The sequence below is a fragment of the Pongo abelii genome, chromosome 3 (assembly GCF_028885655.2).
Source record: "Pongo abelii isolate AG06213 chromosome 3, NHGRI_mPonAbe1-v2.0_pri, whole genome shotgun sequence".
Lineage (NCBI taxonomy): Eukaryota > Metazoa > Chordata > Mammalia > Primates > Hominidae > Pongo > Pongo abelii.
The window spans coordinates 6,515,576-6,532,349 of record NC_071988.2 but is presented as its reverse complement, the minus strand read 5'-3'; the positions used below and the strand labels follow the sequence as shown (position 1 = coordinate 6,532,349).

Genomic DNA, 16,774 nt, shown 5'->3' with positions numbered 1-16,774 from the left:
AATTTGGAGAAATGGAAGCTTGTAAAAGCATGCTAAAAACTGCTCCACAATCTTTTTGCTGGCATGAAAGAGAAAGTTTCCGTACAGGATATTGAGTTTGAGAATGAAAAATATTCTAGAAAAATTTTAAATAAAATTTGCATAAATCAATAATCAAAAAAGAAATTAAGCTGGTTGTTTAAAATTTTTCTTCTCTTGGCCGGGTATGGTGGCTCATGCCTATAATCCCAGCACTGGAGGCCAGGAGTTCGAGACCAGCCTAGCCAACATAGCAAAACCCTGTCTCTACTAAAAATACAAAAAAAAATTAGCCAGGCATGGTGGTATACACCTGTAATCCCAGCTACTCCAGAGGCTGAGGTGAGAGAATCCCTTGAACCCAGGAGGTGGAGGCTGCAGTGAGCCAAGATCGTGTCAGGGTGATGGAGCCAAATTCTGTCTAAAAAAAAAGAAAAAAAACTTCTCTTCCTCAAAAGGACACCAAATAGATTTGCACACAAGTTTTCCTAAGATTTCAAGGAGCAGATATATTACATCAACTGTTCCAGAAAAAGAAAGAAAAAGCTGCCCAGTTCATTTTAGGAGAGTTGAATAATCTTAAAATTGGGCAAAGAGAGTATAAGAAAAGAAAATTATAAACCAACTTCACCTATGACTGTGTGTGCAAAAAGCATACATACAACCTTAGTAAATCACAGGCAGCCCCACCCTGTCTACAGACTTGGGATCACTGGTGGGGGCAAGAGCCCCCAGAGGTCAGCATGTTGCCAACCTCCCAGGTGAGTCACTGGGCACAGCCAACAGGCCCTTGGGGATTTGTCAGCAAGGACCTGGCCCCAAGGTCGCCCAGGCACAATCAAAAGTCCTCAGTGGCCTGGAAGACACCACGTCCCTCTCTCTGCACCTCGGCCTGCCAGAGCCTTCCGGAACCTCAGTGCAATCCGGAGAGGAGTGGAATCTGCCAAGGCCCTAAAGTTAACGTTCACTGCAGCCCTGGGAGCTGGGGGTGAAGAATGAAATTGAATTGAGTCATCGAAAACAGTCATATTTCTCGCACTCTTGAGTTCATTGGCTGATTCACACAAGGCTCATACATCATCAGGCATATGAAATTACGTGGCTGAAATGGATGTGTCTGTGCTTGGACTCACGAAATGTGCAAGGTATATGTAACTGCTGCTTCTCCCCTGCAGAACTGGATAGCACAGGCTTCGGGAGCCAAAGGGGGACTGACGGCCCCCTCTAGCCCACTGAAAAATGTCACACAAACATTGAGCGGTGCACAAAACTGTCCTATGCCCGTCTCTGTTCTCTCTAAATTCCACCCTTCCTGCACACACATGTGTTTTCTGATTCAAATCATGGATCTTTGAATCAGATCCATCATTAAAGTAAAAATACACAGAAAAATAAAAAGAAAATATTCCATCAGTTTCTTATAGCTCACCACTCAGGGACAACTCGTGTATTTCTTTCCAGAGTTTTCTCTGTTTCCATTTTTTTGGTGGTCATAGCCTTATTTTGTTATCCCCTAAATCTTTCAATGTAATCATTTCCCTGTGGCATTAAAAAATCTTCTAAAACAATAGCTGACATGACCGAACAATATTCCTATTACATGGATGTCATCATTGTTGACATCATTTTCTCGGCATTTTAAACTGCTTGCTTAAAATTTTCCTTCTGTCCCTCAAAAGGACGCCGAATAGATTTGCACACAAGTTTTCCTAATACTTCAAGGAGCAGATATATTACACTAACGGTTCCAGAAAAAGAAAGGAAAAGCTGCCTCACTCATTTTAGAAGAGTTGAATAATCTTAGCATTTAAGATTAGGATATTGAGAATGTTTCTAGATTTCCACCCCTATAAACAACAGGGTGCCATGAAGCCCCATCCTCCTTCCCACAGAGCTCACACGGGGTCAGCAGCGGACCAGGAGCAGGAAGAACCCCCTCTCTTCCCCAATATTCTCCCATTCTATTCTAACCCAGAGCTGGCTGCACACAGGCACAGCTGGAGGCACATGCAGCCTGAGTCACTGGGCGGGAGGCGTAGGTTGGGGGGGGAGGGGGCAGTGCCCTGCAGTAGGCAGTGGAACGGCCCCCAGCGACGGCTGCGTCCTGATCCCTAGCACCTGTGACTATGCTATGCTACACGGCAAAGTCAAAATAAGGCCAAAGATGAAATCAAGGCTGCAACTCAGCCAACCTTGAGATGAGGAAGTCATCCTGGATCACCGGGGGTGGCGGGGGCAAGGTGATCACAAGGGTTTTATACACGAAAGACAGACAGGAGGGTCAGAGACGTGAGAGAGGCTTGGCCGCTGTGGGCTTGGAGAATGGGGGAGGGGCCATGTGCCAGGGAACTCGGCACCTCTAGAAGCCAGAAGAGGCAGAGAAACCTGTGCTCCCCAAGAGCCTCCAGAAGGTACCAGCCCGCGGCACCTTCATTATAGCCAGTGAGCCGGCTGTGGGACTGCGGACTGAGACTATACATATGCCCTGTTTTAAGCCACCAAGTGTGTGGTCCTTTGTTGTGGCACACAGGACGCAGCCCCAGGCCCCCTGCATCCTGGGAATCTCAGCTGGTCTCCAACCTCCTATCCATCCACGGTCACTAACTCCACATTTATCTCCAGGTGGCATTGCTGCCTGGACATCTGGCTGCCTACTCGACCCCTTTCCTTGGAGCCCAATACGGGCCTCAGGCTCACGGGTCTGAAACCTGCCTGCTGGTCCCCGGCACCCCCTGTTGTTCCAGGCCACGGCCCCACCTTCACCCACAGCTCAAACCAAACCACAGAGTCACGCCCCACAAGGCAAAGCTCGACCTCCAAGCAACATCCAGAGGGAGTAGCCAGGTGAGCCCTGCCCCACCTCCCAACACCCCCCATCACCGGGGTCACCATTTCTTCCTGCAGACCCTGCAGGGACCTCTGATGCCTGCTCCCCCGGGGACCCTCTGTGGCATCTCCTCCTCCTCTTCAAGTCCCAATCTCATGACAACCCACAGCTTCTCCTTCTCAGCTCACCCAGAACAAAACCCAGTCCCTCCCTTGACCTACAGGCAATGTCTGGAGTCACAGCCACTGCAGTGCCCTCCTTCTAGAACATTCTTCCCCAGAGATCGGCACCGCCCCCCTCCTCAGGGTGTCTGTTCCACTGTGGTCTCTTCAGGGAGGCCCTCCCTGACCGCCTCTGTCCCTGTACCTGACTTTGTGGGTGTTGGTGCCATTGCTCACCACACCCAGACATGCGTCAGGTGTGTGTTCACTGTCTGTCTCCCCCGCAGATGCCAGCTCCTGAGGGTGGGCCTCTGCTGCACGCCCATGCCAGGAATAGGCGCCTACTGAATGCCTGGATGGCTGAGCATGACACACGGAGCGTGGACAAACCCAGAGGAGATGAGGGGGTGGACGTAGGGGCCAGAACTTGGCCAAGGAAGGAGGCAGAAGCTGGAGGTTTTGGGGGGCCCTGAGCCTGAGTCCTGGGGCTGGTGTGCACCCTGTCTGACTGCCCAGCAAAACCAGACTCCCTAAGGGAACAGTGTGGCCCCATTGCTCCCAAATAGCCCTCTGCCGCTGGCACCCAGGCTTCAGTCAGGCTCCTCCGGGATTTATTCAACAAGTGTTTATTTCCAGACACCGTGGTAGGTGCTGGGGACAGACAGTGAGGGGAACCAGATAAGCAAAGTCCCTGCCCTCTGCCTGGGGGACACCCCGCCTCCTGCCTGGCCCCTTGCTAGCCCTGCAGGGCTGTCTGGGAAGGAGAATGCCGTGGCCTGATCCCTCGCCTTCAGGGATCCCTCGCCTCTGGGACGGCTGTGGCAGTGTGCAGCCCATGGCCACAACCCAGTGCCAGGCAGCCCAGCCCTGCCACTGTTGAATTTGGGTGACCTTGGGCCAATAACTGGAACTTCTGTTTCCTCTTCCGAACAGCACCTCCTGGGGCTTGTGTGAAGATTCGATGAGTTCACAGGTAAAGCCCTTGGTGGGGGCTGGGCTCAGAGTGAGTGTTCAGTGTGAGCTGCTATGCTGGGGGCTGCTGTGTCACAAAATGTCCCCTGGAACTGGTTCAGCCCCAGACCTCCACAGATACCCCTGTGAGACCCCCACAGCAGGCCCTGTGGTGGGCTCTAGGATGAGGGGACGTGTTACAGACCCTGCTCCAAGGAGCCGGAGAAGATGGGCAGCCCACAGCAAGTCTGCCGGGTGTGGCTAGTTCCAGATGAGAGGGAAGCTTTGGGGGCTACGGGGCCACAGAGGAGGATCCAGATCTAAAGTAGGGGTCCGGGAAGGCTTCCTACAGGAGGTGACATTTAAGTTTGGTGCCTCCTTACCTTCTGGATGCCCTGACCCTTGCCCTAGAGCCCTGAACCCTAAAAGCTGGGCTGTCCCTGGCTGTGCAGGGACTCTGGGGGGCAGCAGGTGGCAAGACCAGGCTCCCTGACCAGCCAGCACTGAAGAAGCAATGGGCCCACCCACCTTGGCCAGTCCAGGACATGCTCATCCCACACCCACCACCCCTGCAGCAGCTGCACCAGCACAGGACATCCTCCCCGCCCGCCTGCCCGATGCACAGCCCCCCACCCCCAGGCATAGGCACTTACGCTTGGAATGCTTGTCACACAGGGCAGCTGCCCGCATGTCACAGAGCCGCAGGGAGCCCTTGCTGCTGCTGTAGACGAAGAGGTTGCAGTGGTGCGGATGGAACTCAGATGCTGTGATCACCTCCGTGAGGTCCTCCATGTTGGCCGGCTTGATGTCCACGATGTCTGGGGGCAGTGCGGTCAAGGAAGGGGCAGTGAAGAGCAATGCTCCACCTTCCCGAGGTTTCCCACACCTCTCCCAGGCAAAGCCGTCCACCCTTGCGTCTGAGCTGCCTCTCTGTTCCTGAGACCCTCAAAATGCATCCCAGCCAAGTGTTCCCCTGAGCTGCAGACCTGCATGGTGAACTGCCTGCTGGCCACCCCTTCTAGGTGCCTGTCTACTGTTCCCATGAAGCTGGACCCACCACTTCCCTCCTGACCTGCACACCCCCACCTGCACCCCACCCTAGTGAGGGTGCATCAGTTCCAGCCACACATAGCACTGACCTGTGGAGCCCCTCTCCTCTGCCCTCCTCCCCCTGTTGGTTGCCAAGCAGAAGAAAAAGAGCATTTATATTGTGCCTACTGCATACTGGGCAGTGGATGCTATTGGTGAATGATTTCAAGTCTTCCCAGTCCCTTTTCAAATTGTTTCTGGAATTGAGTGTGTGGGCATCTGGGAGCTCCCCTTCCTGTCCCCAGCACCCACTCCCCTTCTTCTGTCTACAGCATGGAGATTCTTCTTTGGGCAAAAGTTCTTCTGGGTTTCTGGGTCGGCCCCACCTCGGCTCTGATCTGTGCCCTCCAGCCCCCAGGACTTGGAATACTGAAAAGGCTGGGATGCAGCTTGGTCACCCCTGCTGGGCTGGGTGGTGTAGAAAGGAGCTTCTATCTGCTGCCAGGACAAGGAGAAACCCTGGAGCTTGAGGGTGGGGCAGACAGTGGAAAGAGTGCATAGAAAGATCTGGTGATGCCATTGGAATCCTGGATCAAGCTGCATCTGAAGCCATTCCCCACAGACTGCTAAATGTGGGAGCCAATAAATGTCCATTTTTGTTTAGAGTCAAGAACTTTGCTGCTTGCAAAGGCAGTATCCCTGACTGTTACACTGGAGCACAGAGAAGATGAGCAACTTGTCCGGGGTGGCCCAGGTGTGAGTGGTAAGGCTGGATTCAGTCTCACAACCTCCCCAGCCCCAGCACCTGCTCTTTTCCCGTCCCTTCCCTGCTGCCCAACAGCAGATCAAAATCTCTTGGAGCATGCAAGGACTGGCGCCCCCGAGCCTCTCTCTGGCTTTCCAGCTTTAGATCCCACCCATCACCCTGACAGAACGGCCCTCTCCCCTCTCACAGCAATGACCTCGGGCTCCAGTCTCCCTGGCCCTGCATGGGGCTTTGCACAGTCTGTTCCCTCTGACTCTTCAGGTGCACGTGAGCCCTGGAGTCAGAAGGTCTGGGGTTTGAATCCCAGCTCTGTCACCTCCTGGCTGTGTGACCCTGAGCGAGTTCCCAGCTATCCATGCCTCAGCCTCCTCATCTGTAAATGAGTCAGCAGTGTAACCTTATCACTTTGGTGTGAAGATCATCAGAGGCAAAGCCCTTCACACACTGCCTGATGCGTTGCAAAGCTCAATGAATGTCAGTTTCCATTTTTATTATTTTCTATCTGGAAAATACTGATTGAAACTCTGAAATCCATCTGCCCTCCCTCTTCCTCCACCCAAGCTGCTGCCTCTCTCAATAAGAAAGCAGTATTTGTAATCCCAGAACTTTGGGAGGCTGAGGTGGGCGGATCACAAAGTCAGGAGATCAAGGCCATCCTGGCCAACGTGGGAAAACCCTGTCTCTACTAAAATACAAAAAAAAATTAGTTGGAGACAAGCCTGACCAACACGGCAAAACCCCATCTCTGCTAAAAATACATTAGCGGTGGTATACACCTGTAGTCTCAGCTACTCAGGAGGCTGAGGCAGGGGAATCACTTGAACCTAGGAGGTGGAGGTTGCAGTGAACCGAGATTGCGCCATTACATTCCAGCCTGGTGACAGGGTAAGACTCTGTTAAAAAAAAAAAAAAAAAAAAAGCAAGCAAGCAGTATTTTCTGACCTCTCCAAAGACGAGGGATTATAAAATGCCAGGAAAAAAAAATGGCTGATCTGTGCAGTCAGAAAGCACCTACAAGGGTCTCTGTCCTCGTGCTCAAATCTTGCTTCCCGGAAGCACATCATTAACCAGAAACTGAGAATCACATAAAAATAGAAAGAGAGGGAAAAATGAGTTAAGTCATCACCGCCTGGCTGGTTTCCCAGGAAACTAGTTTTCCAGTATGAAAAGCAGCAGTGATTAAATAGTGAAAAATGATACTGAAGGCCAAGCAAGAAAAGAGCCCTCCTCCTGCCATGCTGATTTCACCAGCGTCCGCCTGGCAGCCCAGCCCTCCCGGGCCGAATGACTCCCATGGCTTTCCAGGACACGCTGCCCGCTCGGAGCGGCTCTCAGGTCCTTACTGAACTTCACTAAAGTGGGATCCACAGAAAAAGTGCAGCCACTGATGAAATATCACGCACATTAGTGCGATGGCCCATGGATAATGTGCAGTAGAGAGGCAAGGCAGACGACAGGGGCTAAATTCTCTCTGCACACCCTGAGACACACAAAAGCCACAGGAGGCTTGGTGGCAACAGAAGTGCCCAGGAACGTGGGTCCCGCATGAGTTCTGCTCACGTCATCAGGACACTCATTCTCGCTGTATTTCCTGGGGTTATAACTCATGGGGTGCAGTGGGTGCAGGAGGACTCGGTGGGATGAAGTCAAACGCTGACACCCAGGGGGTTCTCTGAACATTCCAGGTTCTCTCCCAGGGGAGACCTCTCCCTCGGCCTTTCAGAACCCAGAGTGGCCAGTGGCTTGTTGCTTCTGCCAATGAATAGACAAGTGAGGCATGTCACTTCCAGGCTGAAGTTTTGAGAGCCAGCACGTGGTCTGCTGTGACACTGTTCCCTCTGCAATGAGATCGCACCGAAGCCAGCCTGTGACGGACACACTTGCAGCGTGAGTGGGAGGTGTAAAGTGGGTGTTTGAAGCCTCGGAGACCTTCAGGTTGTTTGTTACCACTGCAAAACCTGAGCCCCCTGACAGGTTCAGTGTCCACCCAAACGCTCTTTCCTTTCCCACCTGGGGATGTTTCAGAACTTTTCAAAGTATGTAGGAGGCCAGGCACCATGGCTCACACCTGTAATCCCAGCACTTTGGGAGGCTGAGGTGAGCAGGTCACCTGAGCTCAGGAGTTCGAGACCAGCCTGACCAACATGCCAAAACCCCGTCTCTACTAAACATAAAAAAAAAAATTACCCAGGCGTGGTGGCGTGTGCCTGAAATCCCAGCTACTTGGGAGGCTGAGGCAGGAGAACTGCTTGACTGGGGAGGCAGAGGTTGCAGTGAGCTGAGATCGCACCACTGCACTCCAGACTGGGTGACAGAGCAAGACTCCATCTCAAAAGTAAATAAATAAATTAATTAATTAATTAATAAAAGTATGCAGGGCTCCATTACATCTGTAGCCCTGTGGCAAACACACCCGAGCCACGGCAAGCCGGGGCCGGCTAATGGGCAGGAACACTCAATCAAGCGCCCCATGTATAGGCTGGAGACACAGAGTCCCCAAAGGCAAAGGGATCGAGGGCCTGGCTTTGGGGAGATAAAGTCCCCCAAACCTGGGTCCCACCAACAGCCCAGGACCATGGGGGAGCTATCACAAGGGAATCTCTCCTGCTGTTTCTCTCTGTCCTTGGATAGGGTGGCTGCTGTGAAACAACCGTGTGACACAGAGGCCCTGCATCCACGTCACCCTGCAGAAGGAGCAAAATCACTGTCACAGCCAATGAGGCAGGCCCCCCACAACAGGGTCCCCACGGTGAGAGCTCCCTGGGGAGGCAAGCAGTCCCGAGCCTCTGAATTCCAAGGCCCAGAGCCGTGCCCAGCACCTCTGGGCAGCACAGCATCCTTTAGGGTGTGGGCACCGGGCTGGGTCCATGCTCACCTGGTCCCTCGGACCGCCTCTCCAAGACCTTGCCTCAGGTGGCCATAGGACCTACCCGGGCCCGCAACCCAGCCCTTGGCAAAAAGAATTAATTACCGAGTGGGGTGGTCCCTGCTGGCGTTCCCTCAATCCATCATAACACAGGGCCCTGAAGATGGACTCCTGACAAGGGAAGTAGCTGTGGGAGAAGCCTCCGGGGCACGAGAATTACACCCAAACTCAGCTACTGTGAACACACCTTTTTGCCCCACACCATGGCCCCCTGTGTGTAGACTTTGAAGCATTTGGCCCAGTGACCACACTCGGTGGCTTTAACTTAGGCAGGACCAGCACCAGGTCAGAAGCTGAGGGCCCCCGGCTGGGTATCTGGTCTTGGCTGTCACTGGGGGACCCCAGCTGGGTGTCTGGTCTTGGCTGTCGCTGGAACATCATTTCCATTCTGCAAGCCTTGCTTTCCCCATCTGCAAAATGAGTGCCTGGGCCCTTTCCTTTCCAGGACTAACCGCAGGTGGCCCCACCCCAGCTTCATGATAGCCACCTAAATCCTGCTTGAAAAACTGCTTCACAAGGTTCATTTCAGGACTGGCCTCCCTTGGGAACGAGCATAATTAGGCTCATTTAAGAGTCCCCCTTCCCCTGGCAAAGCTGCTTGAATTATTCATCTTCTGTTTTCCCATCTAATTCCACTCCAACTGTCTGGTGGGATTTGTTTCCCTTCCAATCACACTCTAGCAGCTAAGAGTCATTTTCCCTGCAAGACAAGTTTGTCAGACACAGGTAGGAATTCCAGAGAGAGGAGCAAGTTACGCAGAGAGGATGAAAAGGAGAGAAGGTAAAATCGCTCTTCAATCCCATACACCTCAACTGAGCACAGGCTATTTTTCTCCACTGCAGTGGGTTGAATAGTGGCCCCCACAAATAAGTTAGCATAGTATATGTCCGTAACATTCTAACCCCCAGAGACTATGGAGTGTGATCTCATTTGGGAAAAGGGTCTCTGCAGATGTAGTTAAAGATCTTGAGATGAGATCACCCTGGATTACCCAGGTGGGCCCTAAATGCAATGACAAGTGACATTCTAAGAGACAGAAGAGGAGACACCAGAGGAGAAGGCCATGTGGAGACAAATGCAGAGATGGGAGCAATGGCTACAGGAACACCAGGAGCCCCGGAGCTGGAGGAGACGAGGAAGGCTCCTCCCCTAGAACCTTCAGAAAGAGCACGGCCCTGCCAACACCTGGATTGAGAATTTGTGTCCCCCAGGACGGTGAGAATATATCTCTATTTTGAAGCCATGAAGTTTATGGCAATTTGCCACAGCAGCCACAGGACACTAACCCACCCAAGGTGCTTCCTGGGAGTTGGGAAATAAGAGCAGACGCAATGCCAGTGCTATGGGCAGCCACCGACCGCCCCCCAACACTGACAGCCCCCCACACCGACAGCCCCCCAACACCAACAGCCCCCCACACCGACAGCCCCCCCACACCGACAGCCCCCCAACACCGACAGCCCCCAACACCGACAGCCTCCCCACACAGACAGCCCCCCCACACCGACAGCCCAACACGGACAGCCCCACACCGACAGCCCCCCACACCGACAGCCCCCCCACACCGACAGTCCCCAACACCGACAGCCCCCCCACACCGACAGCCCCCCCACACTGACAGCCCGCCCACACCGACAGCCCCCCCACACCGACAGCCCCCCAACACCGACAGCCCTCAACACCGACAGCCTCCCCACACCGACAGCCCCCCCACACCGACAGCCCAACATGGACAGCCCCCCACACCGACACACCCCCATACCGACAGCCCCCAACACCAACAGCCCCCCAACACCGACAGCCCCCCCCCACCGACAGCCCCCACACCGACAGCCCCCAACACCAACAGCCCCCCCACACCGACAGCCCTCCACACCGACAGCCCCCCAACACCGACAGCCCCCCACACCGACAGCCCCCCCCACACCGACAGCCCCCCAACACCGACAGCCCCCCCACACCGACAGCCTTCCACACCGACAGCCCCCCCACACCGACAGCCCCCCAACACCGACAGCCCCCCCACACCGACAGCCCCCACACTGACAGCCCCCCACACCGCTCCTTCTCTAGAACTCCCCATTTCCCCATCCCCAGCCCTGGGGCACCAAGCCAGGCATCAGGGGGCTTCTTCCTCATTCTAAGCCCTTCCCTTGTCCAGCCAGACTTCAGGTCCTGGGGCTCCTCCACCTGAACCCCTTGTGCTCTGCCCCTCAGCCCAGGCCATCAGCATCTCTGTCCCCATGGGGGTCCGTGCCCAAGCTCAGCTAGAGTGAAATTCCTCAAACAGCTGCAGGACTCCCCACCACCCTGCGTGGTGGCCTCTCCCACCCCACCGAGGAGGTCGGACTTGCCCAGCGTGCTGCCCCTGCCTGCTCTCCCTCCGTCTCACCTTGGCCGCTTCTCCCTCCGTACCCACCAGCCATATCCAGCAGTTCGAAGCTGCCGGAGCATTCTGAGTCTCTGCCTGAACACCACGGCGAGGCCCTACCCGTCTGCTCATCCTCAGGACCACCGTGCTGTGTATGTGCCCATCTGTCCCGCCCTGCAGTCGGCTCCAGGGCCAGCTCCCCCTCCTGATTCACCTCTGTGCCCCCACACCCCTCACACACGACCTGCCCAGAGCTGGTGCCTGGGACATGTTCGCTGCATGACTGATCTGTGGACAAATATTAGATGAGGAGACGACTCTGAACCTTTCCCTGGGAACAGCCCTTCCAATTTAGAAACTCTGTTCACACTCATTTGCCCCCCACCCCCATCCCAACATACACTAACAGGGTGCAGAAGGCAGCTGGTGTTCCACTTCGCTTTCTTTAGGTCCAGAGACAGGCTCAGAGGGTTCCACAGACAGTGAGCAGCAGAGCTGATACCTAAGCCCGGGTGCATGATTGCGAATCCGGCTTGGGTTCCTCCGTCCACAGCCCCCCTCAGCCGGGCCCCATTGCCCCTTAGAAGAAGCTGTAGATTGTGTGCAAGGAGGAGGTGTCCAATCAACCCAGGGAGTGATGGGCACATTCCCACTGCAGGGCCCTCACACTCATGCCCTTCAGATCTCTGCCTGAATGCTCCTTAACAAAGTAACCTCCTATAAATCTCCTCTGCCCCTCAGAATAAACATTTATTTTACCTTGTTTAATTATAGATTTTCTGCTTTCTCTTTTTGCAAGCATTAATCACTGCTTATTACATTATTGGCCTGTTTGTTCCTGTCTGCCCCCAGTGAGGGCAGGGACCTGCCTGTCAGGATTGCTGCTGCACCTTCAATGCCTGGCACACAGTAGGTGCTTAGTAAGTGGTTGCTGACTCAATGAATGAATCAGTCCATTGTGGTCCCCTCTGATCAGGGCCCAGGGGGCAGGAGGTTGCAAACCATCTCAAGAGGAAGCAGCTCTTAAAGTAGAGATAAGAGGCATGGTCAAGGAGGCCCCAGGGTGTGAGGGGTTTTTTAGGAGTGGATTCTCACTGACAAAGGCCATTCAAAGGGGCCGTCCCCCTGCAGGGTGTTGAAAGTATTGCTGCTGCGGTACAAATACAAGAGTGCTGTGCTGGCCGGGCATGGTGGTTCACGCCTGTAATCCCAGCACTTTGGGAGGCCGAGGCAGGAGGATCACTTGAGGTCAGGAGTTTGAGACCAGCCTAGCCAACATGATGAAACCCTGTCTCTACTAAAAATACAAAGAAAATTAGCTGGGCATGGTGGTGGGCGCCTGTAATCCCAGCTACTCAGGAGGCTGAGGCAGGAGAATCATTTGAACCCGGGAGGCGGAGGTTGCAGTGAGCTGAGATCGTGCCACTGTATTCCAGCCTGGGCGACACAGTGAGACTCTGCCTGGAAAAAAAAAAAAGATTGCTGTGGTCTGGGCAGCACGTCCTACGTGCTGCGGGTCCAGTGAAGTCCATCAGGAAGAACTGGTTCCTACACCACTTCCTCTGGTCTCCACTGCACCTGCTCCAAGGCCCATGAGCGAGATCTTTTTAGATTGCAAATACTGGCTGACCTGCTTATGTCATTCACCTGACTGGGCAAAGTTGTTCTACTGTTTATATCCCCCAAACCCCAGCCAAGCACCTGGTACCTGCCGCAGCTAACACGTGCAGCAGGCTGGCTGCACGGGACTAGCTTCGCATCTGTGGCTCATCCAATCCCCTCTGCCTTCCGTGAGTGAGATGTGCCCCTTCTACATTGGAAACAGAGGCTCGGTGAGGAGAAGCCAATTGTTCAGGGACAAGGAGAGAAGGGTCAGACCAGGCCCGGGACTCAGTTGGGCTCCAGAGTCTTCCATATGCCCTCTGTGGCTCCAGAGTACGATCCCTGCCCCATGACCATCTGGGGGTGGCTCCAGCTCTGCTGCTTGCTAGCTGTGTGTCTTTGGGCAAGTTTCTGAACCTCTCTGTGCCTCGGTTTCCCCAACTTCAGAAGGGCAATTGCACTCCGCAGCTCCCAGATGAGGATGGGGTAAGGTAGTCCACGTGAAGCGCTGAGAACAGGACCAGGCTCAGAGTGGGTGCTCTGTAGGTGAGCTGCTGAGAAGGTCTGCCAGATGACAGACCTGTTCTGCCTGGCTGCCAGGGACCCCGGGTCCCAGCCTCAAATCCACCTTTCATCTGCTGTGGTGCCTCGGGCCAGTCTCTCAGCCTCTCTGGACTCTGTGTCATCTGAGGCTCAGGCAACAAGGGGAGAAATTCACAGCTGCAGCCACCGGCATGAGACAGGGACAGTGAGGCGCTGGGCAGGGAGGGGCTGTCAGGTGGGACCCTGGGTCCCAGCCTCAAATCCCCCTTTCATCTGCTGTGGCACCTCGGGCCAGTCTCAGCCTCTCTGGACTCTGTGTCATCTGAGGCTCAGGGAGCAGGAGGAGAAAGTCACAGCTGCAGTCATAGGCATGAGACAGGGACAGCGAGGTGCTGGGCAAGGAGGGGCTGTCAGGTCCCTGGAGGGCCCTGGGGACCTGGCAGTTGTCTGGCTTCAGCCCCCCATGTCTTGAAATGAACCCCCTTTTCCTTCCAGTGGCTGAGAGTAAACGTTCACAGGTGTTGGCAAGTGTTTTCTGCAAAGAGCCAGAGAGTCAATATTTCAGGCCTAGCCAGACGTAGGATTTCTATCGAAACTGCAAGGACTCAACTCTGCTGTTGTAACAGAAAACCAGCCAGAGGTGCTAGCTAAACAAAGGACGGCTATGTGCGCAGAAAGCCCCATGCACAGTGGATTTGCCCTGCTGCCCACAGCCCCAGGCCTAGAGGAGGCGATGCAGTCTTGCCTGGGTCACACAGCCTCCCTTCTTTACTGCACACAGCCCCAGGTTCAATGTCAGATGGAGCAAGTGCAGCCCTGGAGGGACAGGTGGGCCTATCCCAGTCCTCCATCCACAGTACAAGGAGCTCCTCACCCTGGTGGGTCGGGGTAGGGATGCTGGGTGCCCCCAGCTGTTCAGACCACCCCTGTGAGCTCAGAGCCTGCCCCTGGGGGAGTCAGCAAAGCGGGGTTTCTTCCACCCAAGAGTAAAGTCTGCAGCCATCCCTGCCAAGGACACAGGAGGTATGATCCACACAGGCCTCCCGTATAGTCCTTGGGTATGCAGAGGTTTTTATAGAAACTCCTTCATCTCCCCAACAAGCTACTAATGACTTTCTTCACAGAATTGGAAAAAACTACTTTAAAATTCATATGGAACCACAAAACAGCCCGCATTCCCAAGACAATCCTAAGCAAAAGAACAAAGCCGGAGGCATCACACTACCTGACTTCAAACTATACTACAAGGCTACAGTAACCAAAACAGCATGGTACTGGTACCAAAACAGAGATATAGACCAATGGAACAGAACAGAAGCCTCAGAAATAACACCACACATCTACAACCATCTGATCTTTGACAAACCTGACAAAAACAAGAAATGGGGGAAGGATTCCCTATTTAATAAATGGTGCTGGGAAAACCAGCTAGCCATATGTAGACAGCTGAAACTGGATCCCTTCCTTACACCTTATACAAAAATTAATTCAAGATGGAGTAAAGACTTAAATGTTAGACCTAAAACCATAAAAACCCTAGAAGAAAATCTAGACAATACCATTCATGACATAGGCATGGGCAAGGACTTCATGACTAAAACACCAAAAGCAATGGCAACAAAAGCCAAAATAGACAAATGGGATCTAATTAAACTAAAGAGCTTCTGCACAGCAAAAGAAACTGCCATCAGAGTGAACAGGCAACCTACAGACTGGGAGAAGATTTTTGCAATCTACCCATCTGACAAAGGGCTAATATCCAGAATCTACAAAGAACTTAAACAAAGTTACAAAAAAAAAAAAAAATCAAACAACCCCATCAAAAAGTGGGCAAAGGATATGAAGAGATACTTTTCAAAAGAAGACATTTATGCAGCCAACAGACACATGAAAAGATGCTCATCATCACTGGTCATCAGAGAAATGCAAATCAAAACCACAATGAGATACCATCTCAAACCAGCTAGAATGGCGATCATTAAAAAGTCAGGAAACAACAGGTGCTGGAGAGGATGTGGAGAAATAGGAATGCTTTTACACTTTTACACTGTTGGTGGGAGTGTAAACTAGTTCAACCATTGTGGAAGACAGTGTGGCAATTCCTCAAGGATCTAAAACTAGAAATACCATTTGACCCAGCAATCTCATTACTAGGTATATACCCAAAGGATTATAAATCATGCTGCTATAAAGACACATGCACACGTATGTTTCTTGCAGCACTATTCACAATAGCAAAGACTTGGAACCAACCCAAATGTCCATCAATGATAGACTGGATTAAGAAAATGTGGCACATATACACCATTGAATACTATGCAGCCATAAAAAAGGATGAGTTCATGTCCTTTGTAGGGATGAAGCTGGAAACCATAATTCTGAGCAAACTATTGCAAGGACAGAAAATCAAACACCGCATGTTCTCACTCATAGGTGGGAACTGAACAATGAGAACATTTGGACACAGGGTGGGGAACATCACACACCAGGACCTGTCATGGAGTGGGGGAATGGGGGAGGGATAATATTAGGAGAAATACCTAATGTAAATGACGAGTTAATGGGTGCAGCACACCAACATGGCACACGTATACCTATGTAACAAACCTGCACATTGTACACATGTACTCTAGAACTTCAATAATAAAAAAAAAGCACTTGAAATGTAGCTAGTGCCAATGTTGAAATGATAATATTTGGGGTATATTTAGTTAAATAAATTTTATTACTAAGATTTTTATAACTAAAATAATTTTATCATTAAAATTTATTTCACCTGTAAAAAAAAAAAAAAAAGAAAAAGAAACTCCTTCATCTCCTGCTACCAGAGGCATGGCCTGCTCTCCTGGTGCCCAGCTACATGAGCTCAGCCACACCAGCCCCATGTGAGGCTGGAGGAGGTGGCTACACCTCCAGGAGCCACGGCAGCCAAGCTGCACCAGTCTGCCCCCTGGTCGTCCTCTCCTGTAAGGTGGGCACAGGAACCAAGGGCTGCTCGCTCCTCTACAGGGCAAATCTCTGCTGACTGGAAATATAGCCAGGTACATGAAATGAAGAAGCATCACTGGTTGGTTCAGGCAAGGAGCTCAAGTGAGAAGCAGGTATGCAAAGCACTCCACAAATGCCAAAGCAGTGTGCAAATACTGGTTCACATGATGGGCCCCAGTGGAGATCCCACAACAAGCTAATCTAAAAACCACAGCAAGTAATTGAACTTTGAGACATGGTAATAACCCCAGAGAGCCGTGCCTAGCACAGGCCAGGCAAATAGTTCACCCCTGCAGGCAGGAACTGCCCATGTGCCAACCCCACCCAGGAGGAGAGGGAGGCTCAGGGTGGGCAGTGATTTGCCCAGGGCCACACTCAGAGCCCTGGCAGAGTAAGGACTGAAATCCTGGCTCCCTAACTTCCAGTCAGCGTTCCTCCCACTGTTCTGGAGTAAACGCATTTCCACACCACCTGCAGCTTTCCCCATGGGGTGGGCAGCCCAAGGACCCTGATGCCTGGCTGGCTGGACTGGCTTGTGTCCTCAGCAAGGGGGATGCTGGGTGCAGAGCAGGGATCCATGAGAGAGAGGGC

General features: G+C 52.8%; 1 protein-coding gene across 7 annotated transcripts in view; it reads right to left on the bottom strand.

Moving 5' to 3' along the window:
* PPP2R2C (protein phosphatase 2 regulatory subunit Bgamma) overlaps window positions 1-16,774 on the bottom strand; it is a 247,672-nt gene that overhangs the window by 23,114 nt on the left and 207,784 nt on the right. For all 7 annotated transcript variants that reach the window (XM_063723792.1, XM_063723791.1, XM_054553693.2 and 4 more), the window contains one exon: window positions 4,611-4,775. In XM_063723792.1, coding sequence (XP_063579862.1) covers window positions 4,611-4,775 — 165 coding nt within the window. The remainder of the gene's footprint in view (window positions 1-4,610; window positions 4,776-16,774) is intronic.